Source organism: Candoia aspera, chromosome 4 (assembly GCF_035149785.1).
Source record: "Candoia aspera isolate rCanAsp1 chromosome 4, rCanAsp1.hap2, whole genome shotgun sequence".
NCBI lineage: Eukaryota > Metazoa > Chordata > Lepidosauria > Squamata > Boidae > Candoia > Candoia aspera.
The window spans coordinates 19237100-19250311 of NC_086156.1; the positions used below are offsets into that span (position 1 = coordinate 19237100).

Genomic DNA, 13212 nt, shown 5'->3' on the forward strand with positions numbered 1-13212 from the left:
TGGATTAAGGTACAAAGCTGCAGTGCAGCTCAATTGGGGTAAATGTCTGTATTCAAATAGGCTTGCTTGAATTTTAAAGCATTTTACTTCCGTTCACTTGAAAATTCACTCCTAGTTGTTTTCTGTTGTTGTTGTTATGCAATCAGACTATGTTTTTTTTTTTTTAATTAATGGTGGCTCCTGGCGCCCTAGCTAAGATGCTAACCATTAAGCCTATTAAGTCATGACACTGTTCTTTTGAAACTGGGAGTTTGCTTTGTAACCACACATGGTGGAAGAATATCAGAGGGAATACTGACTAAACGCTCCTTGTTTATGAACATCCAGAGACAGATCATTATTGGAGACTTTGTAGGCTCTTGTGAGTTTTCCCCCCGTCTTTTTTTCATGATTTTGAACAGAAGTGCTATTTTGCCACTAAATTTACCTGAACCAATTTGGGGTGTGCTGGAGGCTGCAAATGGGGTTATAGGCATCTGCTGAGGGGCAAGGAAAGCAAACAATGCAAAGTATGCCGGGCTGCAACTAGCAGGGGCAACCAGGTCATGTGCCCAGGGGCCGTGCTGGTAGGGCTCCAAAATGAGTGCTGGTGGGGCGCCAAAACGGGAGCGGGATCCATGTTTGCCCCGGGTGACAGACCCTAGTTGCGGCCCTGAAAGTATGCTGCGCATCACAATACAAGCTCCTCCCCTTACACACTTGTGGGATATGAAGTACAAAAGAATAGAGCTTGCACTGTGGTATCTTGACTGACATTTTGCAGTTTTGGCATCATCCTTAGGAATGGACATGAACCCTGGGTTGCCACCAGCCCCAGGGTAACAGGTTGCCCACCCTTGCCCTAGAGATTTTTCAGGGTTTTGATAATTCTCTTGGTAACAGAAGAAGTTCTATTTACTCCAAAGGTGGGCTCTACTTGAGAACTCTATAATGGAACTATGCACTAATAATGGTATGTCAAGGGATTATCCCTAACAAGGATCACTGAAGTCCTTATTAGTGTAGATTTCCATTAAAAGAGCCCCCATTGTCATGGACATTCACTACAATAGCGAACAATGTAAATACAACAATGAATAAAAATGATTGCATTTACAAAATAAATTACTACACAACTGTTCAAAACAACCAGAAAAACTAATCAGACATATAAGGGTCTAGTTAACTGAGGAAAATCTGGTTTTAAAATCCAAGGGTAATTTTCTGTTGGAGCATGTTCTCTCATTTCTGCTGTGGCTTTGAGAAGTTTCTTGCCGATTCCTTTCTTTCTGTGCCAGGTAGGGTTCTGGCATGGTCCTTTTAATTCTTTTCCTTTCCCTGATTTCTTTCCCTGCCATCTTCTCCTCCAGCTGCTATGCAAACTCCTCCCTTTTGGGTGTTCTTCACGAAAAAAGGCCCCGGCTGCGCCAGCATGAAAGACGAGCCCAGCTAGAAGGTCCCAACTTCTTTTGCAAAGGACGCCCTGGCCAGTGCATGAAAGAAGGCCCTGGCCTGGGGCGCAAACTGAGGCCCTGGCCAAGGTGCAAATGGAGGCCCTGGCCAGTGCGCAAGAGAAGGCCCTGGTTGCACCAGCATGAAAACAGGCGTCAGGAAAGAAGGCCCCAGCCAGTACAGTAGTGGTGCACAATGCTGTGGGCACAGCAGTGGCAGGCAGGCAGGGCTGGGCAGCTGGCAGCAGCAGGTAGGCAGGCAGGCAGCCAAAAGGCCAGAGATGGGGGGGTAGATAGGTGAGTTGAAGTGAAGGCAGTCCCTTACCTTCTTCCAAGAATGGCTTGGATCCAGGTGTGTCCTCGCCTAACGACTGCATGGGATTCACTCAGTGACAGCAATTGGGATTGCCAGAACTGCCATCCCTAAGTGGAGTGGTCATGTGACATTTCGCTTAACAACTGCATCGCTTAGTGACAGAGTTGCTGGTCCCAATTGGGGTCGTTAAGTGAGGACTACCTGTATATGCAAAATTCTGCAAAGCAAGTCTTCTTTCAAAATATGCTTATTCCATCAAGTTGTTTAGATCTGATAAAAATAGATGAAGCTTGATTTTTCTTAACTCTTTGAATATTAGCAAAAGTGATATCCTCTTGCTGTGCATGTTGCAAGTTTGTTTTGTCAGTTCAGGTAAGTTGTTCATGTCAAAGATAGTAACAAAAGCATTAGGGTGCAAAGACTGGGGCGGGGAGGAAGAGGCGGCGGCGGCAGCAAAGTGGCTCACTTGTCATACATGTAAATGGGGCCAGGATTTTCTGTTTTCCCATGTTTCTATTGTTATATATGTTATATATGTTGTTTCTATTGACTTTTCTGTATAGAATAAAATTCCTACACTTCCTTTCTGTTTTTTTTCTGAAAAGAGTGGGAAACTCTATTGCTGGTTTTTAACAACTGTGCCTTGGGGTAGCTTTGGGGCTTCTGGTTGCTCACTGCTGACTTACCATTACATAATAATTAATTATCTGGATTTCTTGCTTTCATGATGGCTAGGCAGCTCAAGATCAGTTGAAATGCTAGCACATTTCTGACGTCACATGTCTGACTGCTCTGCGCTCTATGGTGAAGCTGACATTCTATGTGTGTTTTTTCTCACCAGATTAAAGCAGTGTTAATTCTTTGTTGCTGTCAGGTACTTGAATGCTTCTGAGCCCTGATTCCGCCATTCTCAGTTCAGATAGCTCCTGAAACTTTCTAACATGATAATTCTTGGGCAATGGTTTCCTTTTGAATGACATGGTATCTGTTGTATACGTTCCAAGTGGCTATCCAGATGCCAAATTTTGATGTAATAGATTTATGTTTTGTTCTGTGATGGATCCTTTGGCCAGTCACAAACTTTCCAATCATTACAGTACTTAGTCTATGCGAAGATTCGACTTAAACGACAACGCATAAAATGACGGGTGGTACCATCAGCAAAGCAGTAGTGGTCAAAACTGGCTGCATCAGGATGTAAACAAGAATTCCAGACATAATTAGCAAAACAATTTGCCATCCAGCTGACACTGCTTGATGGACATGGAAGAAAGCCAAATATCTGAAGCTATCTATGACTATGGCAAAAGTGTTTGCCTGACCATATGACTCTGAACACAAGGATGGGTCTTGGAGAGTGCCTAGATTTGGTAGACCCACACAAACAAGCCAAATACACTGGGAAGCTTGCCATCAGCAGAAGGCAGAGTGTGAGACACACTAGAACACCATGGCCGTGGAAGATGCTGTGTGAAAACATGAGCCTCATGAATTCTTTATCATTCTCGGATGCCCAACTGGAAGGAATAAGTCAGCATATAATAATATATATAAGGCTGATATTTTATATCTGAACGTATCTCAACTGTATTTGTATCTAGGGTATGAAAGGTGGAAGGTCCCCTGTGCAAGCACCGAGTCATGCCTGACCCTTTGCAACGTTTTCTTGGCAGACTATAGAGCGGGGTAGTTTGCCATTGCCTTCCCCAGCAAGCCGGGTGCTCATTTTACCAACCTTGGAAGGACGGAAGGCTGAGTCGAGCTGAGCCGGCTACCCGAGAGAGAATCCGGCTTCCGCTGGGATCGAGCTCGGGTCGTGGGGAGAGTTTTCGGTTGCAGTACTGCCGCCTACCACTCTGTGCCACGCAAGGAGGCAATATTTATTTCACCATAAATATATCCTATATAGCATTTAGGTTTACTTCTAAACCCTCTATCATGGTGCTAGTTTTATTTTCTTTTTGATCTTCAGATGATCCAGAAAAAAAAAATTGTTTTCAAATACCTAATAAATCTAATAACAACACATATTTTCTTTAAATAATTGAGTGATTTACTAACCGTACTGTTAGGTTTAGGGCTGGTTTTTCTTAAGGACTTCAGAATTCATGATTACGTTCTAGGATCATTATAAAGTTGTATTTCAACTTACTTTCTTCTCCCTGCTATCTCATTAAAAGAAATATGCAGCAGTAAAATCTCAACAGCCATTTGACAATATATGCAAATGTGCTAAATAGCTTTGAAGCAGACAAGAAGAAAGAGGAGCTCTCCCAATAAGCTTGGATGCATACGAAGTCTTTTCCATAATGAATGCGGCCAGATTTTAACAAAGGCCATGCATAATAAAAATGTAAATGAGTTTGCTTTGCTAAAAGTATAACTTTAAAGTCTTTTGTTGTGTGCTGTCCTGGAACTTTCCTACGAGGTTATCACTGTTTGCATGGAGATTTAAACCAAAACCTTCAATGGCATTTAAAAACAAAAAAAACCCAAACCCAACAGCCTATGTGTGATGTGCATGCAAAGCTGCTCTAATGCTGAGAATATGAATTGGCTCTGGGTGGCTTCAGCACTAAGCAGAAAGCCAGCTATGTTGCTATAAGGCTGCCTGACGGAGTCCGTGTGGCTCCCAGCCTGGAGATTTCACCGATTTTGACGTCTGATGCACTCGTCACTGCATCGGCAGCCCTGTCAGTGAGAAATGGCACAAAGACAACCAGGCACCCCCTCCCTCTCCTTAGCCCTGCACTTTGCAGCCCCCTGGAGCTGTCTGTCCATGGTTTCTCTTGCCTGCCTAGTTACAGACGGCCCTTCTAAACCGAGAGATAAGGGTGGGTGGACTGGATAGGCCCCAGCTGCCTTTGGGATGCAGCTTCCACAATAAATTGGCCTGAATGATGAGGGCAAACAAACAGTATGATATGCATTATGCCTGCCAATAATACATCCCCACATGTTTCCGTCTTTGTATGAGTGGGACCACGGCTTTTCTTCAACAAGTTCTACTTCGTCTCCTAGCTTTTCCTCCCATTCATATTATAACTTACATGACAGGATTCAGAAATTTTTATGATAGCAGCATTGTGTAACTATTGTGTGTCCGTCCGTCCCCCCCCCCATCCCAGCATCAGATTTACATTTTTTTGTTCTTTTATGCCTCTTGCTTTAGAAATAGATGGCTTCTTAATCTTTCAGCTTGAACGTGAAGGGTACATGGAGCTGGACTTGCATTGGCAGCAGATGCGGGATTTGAGAGAACAAATAACTAGCCTGCTTGAAAAAAACACACAGCTTCAAGAAACTGTGAAACAGGGAGCAAAAGAACACAGTGACTTAGGTAAAAATCAACCACTAGAGAACTGTGTATGCAGGAAAACAGAAAGAGAAATGTTGAGAAAACTAACAGTCAGTAGCAAAATAGTGTCTAACCAGCAGTTGTTCATTTCTTTCTGTTTTGCTCTGTAATTTGAGTTGATCTTGAACTTTGGTAGACTCAGTGGAATTGATTTATATTGAATATATGTTTATTTTCTAGGTATTTATTCTGGTAGAAAGAAGGTATGTTACCTATGAATGTCAAAATTTTTAATATTTACAGGTTAATAATTACTTCTACTTCTAACAAGACAACAGTGTTTATCAACTCCTACTAAATACTCAAGAAATTTAGGAAAAATGTCTAGTAATGAGTTGTACACATTATAATGCCATTTTTATTGGTACTCCTTGACAGGTCATACATTTCAGAGCTTAGTTTTCCCTATATTTCATCAGTTCTTTTAAAAATATTCTACTTTAGTAACATCTTAAAATACATGTGCACTTTTAAGATAGTATGTGCCTGCATATAGGTTACCTATCCTTGCTGCACACTGAATATTGGAAAGCTAGATATTTGCAAATATAAACTATTTCTGCCTCATAGTAGTTAAGCATTACAGCAATTAAGTGCATACCAAAACCAGATGTAAAGACATGTTAACAATAAAGAGCAACAACGTACATGTGGCAAAAACAAAATGCAGAAATAAAAACACAGCAATGTTGCTGTTGAATGGGAATATGAACTAACATGAAGCCAACATTATTGCAGTTTTATCACCTCCCATGACCTTGATTTTGCCACTATCCCTCTCAATATTTAGAAACTTGGTTTGAGCAATAAAGAACCACCTGCTAAAGCATTTTGTATTAGCTGTGACTAACGGCACGGACGAGTATTAATGAAAAGCAAAGTGTGTTCAGACACACTTGGCTCTTGAACTTATTTCTTAATCTCCCTCTCTCTGACCAGCCAGCAGAACAGCAGGCAGAAGTCTGTGAAGGTCAAGGGCAGTTGTGAAGGTCACCAGTCTGCCCATTGCCTTCATCCACCATGCACCCGACTGACCTGCAGTGCACAATATGAATCTATTCAAATAGCCATGTAATTTCATGGTCTGCTTTATCTCCGCCCTACCCTTGCTTTTTTCAGAGACTGAAATTAAACATATGCAGAACAAAAGAGAAACAGATATGAAGGCAATGGAAAGGGTACTGTATCCTTTATTTATTTATGTCAGTGATGGATTAGCTTGTACAAAAGATGCAGGAGTCTGGGAGTTCACTAAAAGAATATTCAAAAGTTGACCATTACTTCTCTATTGTTCCTAGCTTGCTAGTCTTTATAAATCAGAAAAATTGTTTTCAAAATATAGAATTTCTGGGGGAAGAGGGCGGAAATCCTGCATCCTGAAGTTTACCTGGGTAAGATACAGGATGGAAATGCAGAATGAAATACCAACTCATGTAAATGGAAAGTAATATGAAGTTTCTAATTTGCCAAGTCTGGTATCATTCCATCTAATAGCATTTTCAGGTGGGTTGAATGACTCACTTTTTGGAAACAGAATGGAATCATTAAAAAAAACATTATTATTTATTCATATTAGAGGAATTTTCTAAATATGCAAGAGTAGAGATGTTAGTAAATAAAATTAAACATTTGATTTTTTAAAGCCTCCAAGTTGGTAATGAGTGAAAGGATGTAAAGGACTTTTCTTTGTTCCTTTAGACTCTGGACATGGTAGTATTTCTGAAAGTAGGGGTTAATTAAGAGGCAGGAAAATGTTTTGATGGTAGAAAAGTGAGATAAGTCATCCCTGCTGGATTTTGTGGAGTTTAATAGTCATTCTGTTGAGTGAGGCTTTGGATTTCCTCCATAAAGTTTATTTTGATACTACTGCTGCTGAAGGAACCAAAAAATCAAACAGATATTTTGAGCCTTATCTTTAAAATCAGTACTTAAGAGCAGCTGAGATTTAGAATGATGCTTGAGAAGGGGGAAGGGAAATGGAGGACAAGGAAACTGATTTTTATGTTCTTTAATGTCTCAGGTAAGAAGTTGTTCACATTAACTTCTTCCTGAGCTGTGGTTGACTGGAAATGTCAGGGCTGGAAAAGTGTCCCTCTGTAAGCAAAGAACACTTAATACCACTAAAATGTGTCCCAGTGACAGGGCTTGTGTTTAGCAGATTGTTGTCCAGCTCTATACCACACATTCATTGATTTGAAATGTGTGGTATAGAACTGGATACATTTTAGCAGCACAGAGAATGCCCAGACAAAAAGGGGTTCAGTTTGGAAGACTCAATAAAAAAAATAGTACTTCCAGTCGGAACTAAGTGATAAATCACTTTTATCTGGTGGTCGTGGGCAAGTTCTGACCATGACAAGTACTGTTTTACTCCATGCCAGTATTTCTGAACCGAGGATATGGAGAATAGATGGAGCTAATAGTCAGTTTTCCTTCACTCTATTAAATTTAATATACATAATTTTTCAAGGTACATATGTGGTCTATATCCCATATAGACTATTGCAATGCGCTCTACATGGGGCTACCCTTGAAGAGTATCCGGAAGCTTCAGCTGGTCCAGAATGCTGCTGCATGCTGTTATCGGTGCTGTAAAATCAGCCCATGTGACACCACTGTTACGTGAGCTGCATTGGGTACCAGTTTGCTTCTGGATCCAATTCAAGGTGTCGGTTATCACTTTTAAAGCCCTGCATGGCATGGGACCAGGCTACCTGAGGGACCGTCTCATCCCCATAACATCGACCCACCCCACCCGGTCAGGCAGAGAGGGCATGCTACGGACCCCATCAACAAAGGAATTTCATCTAGCAGGGTCCAGGAGGTGGGCCTTCTCTGCAGCGGCGCCCACCCTTTGGAATATCATGCCCCCGGAGTTGAGACAGGTTTCCTCACTCCCAGACTTCTGGAAGAAATTGGAAGGCCTGGTTCTGCCGCCTTGCTTGGGATGGGGAGGGTAACAGCTCCACCTGGGGGTGGTTGGTGCCATAGCACCCCTATTGATTGGGATTCCATCTCCCCTTGGGTTTAATATTTATTATCTTATTTATGTTTTTAAAATTGTGACTGAGGCTTAGGTGTTTTTATTATCTTTTTTATTGTAAACCACCCAGAGTCCCCCATTGGGGGAGAGGGGCAGTAATATAAATCTAAATAAATAAATAAATAAATAAATATTTCCAGGCAACTTCTGAAGTTTATACTTACCATACTTTCCTCTTATAATCTAAAGCTCCATAATTGTGTTTTAAAAATTAGCTGATGAACGCTCAAGAAATACTGAAGCTGGAACTTGACAGAGAGAAGCAGAGAGTTCTAGCAAAAGCTCAGGTAAGATCCTATTCAAAAGAATTAAAGTGTTAGACAAATATTTTTTCAGTCTGCCTCTCCTGAGACTGGAAAACAGACTGTTGTGATGATATGTACGCAAATGTTATGCCCAATATGTCACTCTTCAGATTTTCTCATTAACATTTATTAATTCCAGAATCATGCTGCGATTTGAATCTGAACTTCAGATTTCACCCAATTTTATGACAGCAGGCACCCATCATCAAACCAAATCATTATATTGCTGTATATTTTGGGGAGATGTGTATTATTTTTGAAAACTGAAATTTTCAAAGCAGTTTAATGTAGTGTTTATTGTGGAGAATATATATACTAGATCTCCTCCTGATATTTCAAGGCCCACAGGAGATGCTATTTTGCATGTTTTATGTTTTTCTGAGCTTTATGAAAATAAATGTGAATAAATAGTGATATCAGAAATAATTTTTTCTTTGACTGTTGGAAACATCAGAATTGCCATCACTGTTACCATTACATAAACCAAAAAGTCATCTCTATAACTTTTCAGTATTTGCCATGGTGTGTCCAATTCACTGTTGCTTAAAATATCAATATTCCTGATGGTTCCAATTCTATTTTTAATCTCTTTTTGATTCTTTCTATCTCCCCTTAATTATAGTAACTTGGTTTCATGGTGGCCAATGCCAATATATTTTTGTTGCAGCAGGCTAAGTGAGATGTGTCATACTGTTTTTAAAATATATAAAAATGGAACACAGCTTGACTTGCTTTTTTAAAATTTGCCAAAGAATGCTGCTGTTCAGAATAGAGGAGGTTGTGATTGGCAAACTAAATGTATTAAATACTTACTTCTTTTTTGCAGTTCATTCTATTTTGTGCCTAGTTACAGCTGCTCTGTTTATTCTATTTTGTTAGTCTCAGCACTCTGTAGGTCCTTGAGCAGAAGATCTTTTTATCCGTTCAGTCGTGTCCAATTTTCGGAGACTGCCTGGACAAGTTCCTGCAGCTTTCTTGTCAAGGTTTTTCAGAAGTAGTTTGCCATTGCCTGCTTCCCAGGGCTGAGAGAGAGGGGCTGTCCCAGGGTCACCCAGCTGGCTCTGTGCCTGAGGCAGGACTAGAAGTCACAGTCTCCCAGTTTTTAGCCCGGTGCCTTCACCACTAAACCAGACTGGCTCTCATTCTTTCATTATAGAGCTGTAAAAAGAGAGAGAGAGAAGAAGGGCAAGGGTCTTCAGAAGCTGTTGCAGCATAGAGAAGTGATTGAAAAATTTCCCAGTTTCTTTTATGTTTATTTTTATAAATGGCCAATACGCTGTCATTTTGTTTTTAAGATAATCCATGTTTCCAGAGTGAAGAAGAGTTTTTATCTGCCCTTGGTTTTAAATATTCATTTTAACTTCCTTGCAATCTGATATAATGTTTGCAGTTCTTTCAGCTAACAAGTTTAAAAGAGCTCCACCATCTTATTCCAGAAGAATCATGAGAAATGTAATGATAAATAAAATAAAATCCTTCATCATTAACGAAGACAATGTTGTTTAAGAGTCATAAACATTAGTTTTGGCATATTTATGTTGCTAATTTAGCAAAAATTGCTAAAATCATTAACATAAGATGAATTAATTTGTGTTTTTTAAGAAATAACATACTGAAATATGTCTAATACCATATTCACTGACTTAAATACTTTTGTCCTTAATTCTACCTTTATAAGTGGGGGAAAAGGCCACATGTGAGAACAAACACCGATGTTCATATTGGAACTAGTTCTATACATTAGTTTGTTTTGTAAATCAAGGAAAATAAACATCTCCCTTCTAGTGCTGGAGTTTTCATACATTTGTTATTGCAGTCATGTTTAATTCTATTTTACCTTTATTTTTAAGGAACTAAAAGAAGCTCAAGATGCTCTTGCAAAGTTAAAAGAAACTGCAGCTCCCCCAGTACCAAAGGTGATTTAGTCTATTGGCTGTGAATGTATTTTACTTTATTGTATGCTATTATGGGGGTTACCTTCCATTTTATATTTTATTTCTTTGGTTTTGAATTGAACACAGTTTGGCTTCTTACTCAGATTTAATGGAACGTAGGAGTGACTTGTGTAGGTTACCTGAAGACACCCCTAGGCAATACATTGTGCTAAGAACAGGTGAAGAATCTTGCCAGATGAGACCAATAGTTCCGTCTAGCCCAGTGCTCTGTTTCCAGCTGTGGCCAGTCAGACATTTCCACTGATATAGCATGAAGATAACAGACTGCCTTTGTTTGTTATTCAGAAGTCTGATTAAGAACATTAAAGTTCCATTTAGCTAATAGCTACATTAAAGATGTTAGAAATAAGTACACAAGGATACATAAATATTAATATATAAATATATATTGTTACATGTAAGATCATGGGTGACTCTACCAGGAGTACATGACTCCCCATGGCTTCACTCACAGGGTTCACTGAGAACACACAAGCCCACCCACCACAACAAGGTGACGATCCAACGAGTGGGATGTAAGATATATCTTAGATGTAAATAGTCAACCCATTGTACCTGAGCAGCATGAGGAAAGAATAACAGGATCAAAGAAGCCACATGCTTTATAAGAAATGTTAAAGTAACTATAGAAAAAAAAAATTAAACTAGAGCGTGGGAGCTGTTCACTTAGGATTGAGCATGATGATTGAACAAGATGGGAAACAAAGTGTCTCAAAACGTGTCTTGCTCCAGATTTGCTTCTGGTTGCTTATCAAAAAAAAGCATGAGTAAAGTTAGAAGTTCAGATTATACAGCTTAGCATCTGAAACTCTAGCACGGCTTCATAAAACACTTCCTGTGACAACCATATTCCTTTCTGCAAGCTTAAAAGAACAAATATTTACAGGGGATCACTTTATTCAAAGTCTTGTTGGTTATGGTTCTGATTCTTTTTAACATTTTCCATGCATTGTGTTCCAGTACTGCATACGGATGAGTCAGCAGGTGCTTTGAATAATAAAGGATTGTTTTTGTATTCCTTCCCAAAGATACCCTTAATTTAGAGCTGATAAAGCCATGTTTGACTAAAGGCTACTGTTATCCTACATCTTTCTCAGACTTCAAATAATGGCACACAGCAAGCAAGTGCTCAGAAGTTAATGTCTAAATCCATGTATAACTCACCTGCTTCTTTGATGCTGTACTGGCTGCAAGAGGAATTTGCTTTCCTTTATTAATCAAACCTATATTTGTAAAAGTGTGACATGTAGTGGGAAAGCCACACATGCTGAGATTAGCTGGACTGAAAAACAGTCCCAAAAGAAAGGAGAGAAATATGATCAGTTAATTATAATGTGGTAAATAGTTTTGAAATATCTGCAGTTTGTTTTCAGATAAAAAACAATGTAACGTGTTATCAAGATGTTTGTGTTTGCTATATTTAAGAGGGTAACCCAGTAACTAATGTATCAGTATCATTACTGCGTGGAACATGAATCCCTAGTAAATTATTTTGTAGCATCAACTGAAAAGTTACAGCTCTAGGCCCCAACCTAAGAGAAAGCTCACTTCCCTTTGAGTTTGATGCAGTGTAAGGGAGCCATTGTGAACGGGCTTTAGAGACTGAAGCACAGCAGGGCAATGGGGACTGAAGAACTTATTTTGAATTTCGAAAATTCTGTATTATTGATACAGCAAACCTAGAAAGAACAAGATACCAAAAAGCTGCATGCCTGATGGCTTGCTTTTCTGCCTCATATCAATTAAAAATGGACAATGAATTTCTTTCTATACAAAAATCACTTTCCTTTCAAAGACATACATTTTTAAGGCATGAATGATATTTTCTTCCAGTCCACCTTCCTCATTTACTTTATTTTAATTCGTTGTACGATAGTCTTATGCTTATACAGGTGGTCCTCACTTAATGACCATTCGTTTAGTGATGGTTCAAACTTAAGATGGTGCTGAAAAAAACGACTTACAACCAGTGCTCATGCTTACAACCATCACAGCATCCCTGTGGTCATGTGATCATGATTTGGGCACTTGGCAACCAGTTTGCATTTATAACTGTTGCAGCATCCCATGGTCACATGATTACCATTTTTTACCTTCCCAGCTGGCTTCCGACAAGCAAAATCAATGGGGAACTGCATGATTCACTTAACAACTGCAGTGATTCTCTTAATGACCACCGCAAAAAACATCATAAAATCAGATCAGATTTGCTTAATGACCAGTTCACTTAGCAACCAAAATTCTGGTCTCCATTGTGGTCGTTAAGCGAAGACTACCTGTAGATTTTGAAGTCAGCTCTTCAAAGACCATTTTGAGTCTGAAGAAATGACCATATGATTTGGGTCTTACAGTAGAAAAATGCATTTTAAAAAATCGAAGAGAACAAGGAGGTGTGGGCAGAGATGAAGAGAATCATGATTCACCATACCTGACAAACGTAAAGCTGAACCCAGGATTTTCTGAGTCACCACTGTTGTAGGGAGACAAACATGCACATAAGGAGATAAAGTATTAATTGATGAAATGTAGTAAGAGATGGTACATCTTACAACAGAACTAAAATAACAGAGTTATTTAATGAAACAATAATTCCAGCACCCTCTGTCCTATCACAGCCCACACCCAGCATCTATTCCTAACTCACTGAATGTGTCTAACTAAACATTGCTTAGACTACCAGTTCTGGGCTGCAAAAATCCGAACAGCCAAAGAGTCACCAAAAACATACAGAAAACTAACTCTTTGCTGTCTTCTAATCGCTGTCCTGATTTTTGCAGTGCAGCTTTTTATGTGAGTAGGTCAGTA

At 39.6% G+C, this 13212-nt stretch overlaps 1 protein-coding gene across 1 annotated transcript in view; it reads left to right on the plus strand.

The window, feature by feature from the left end:
* C4H10orf67 (chromosome 4 C10orf67 homolog) overlaps positions 1-13212 on the plus strand; it is a 46791-nt gene that overhangs the window by 7727 nt on the left and 25852 nt on the right. Inside the window, exons 6-9 of the mRNA XM_063302016.1 lie at positions 4945-5086; positions 6224-6282; positions 8363-8434; positions 10303-10368. Of these exons, the coding sequence (XP_063158086.1) occupies positions 4945-5086; positions 6224-6282; positions 8363-8434; positions 10303-10368 (339 nt within the window). The remainder of the gene's footprint in view (positions 1-4944; positions 5087-6223; positions 6283-8362; positions 8435-10302; positions 10369-13212) is intronic.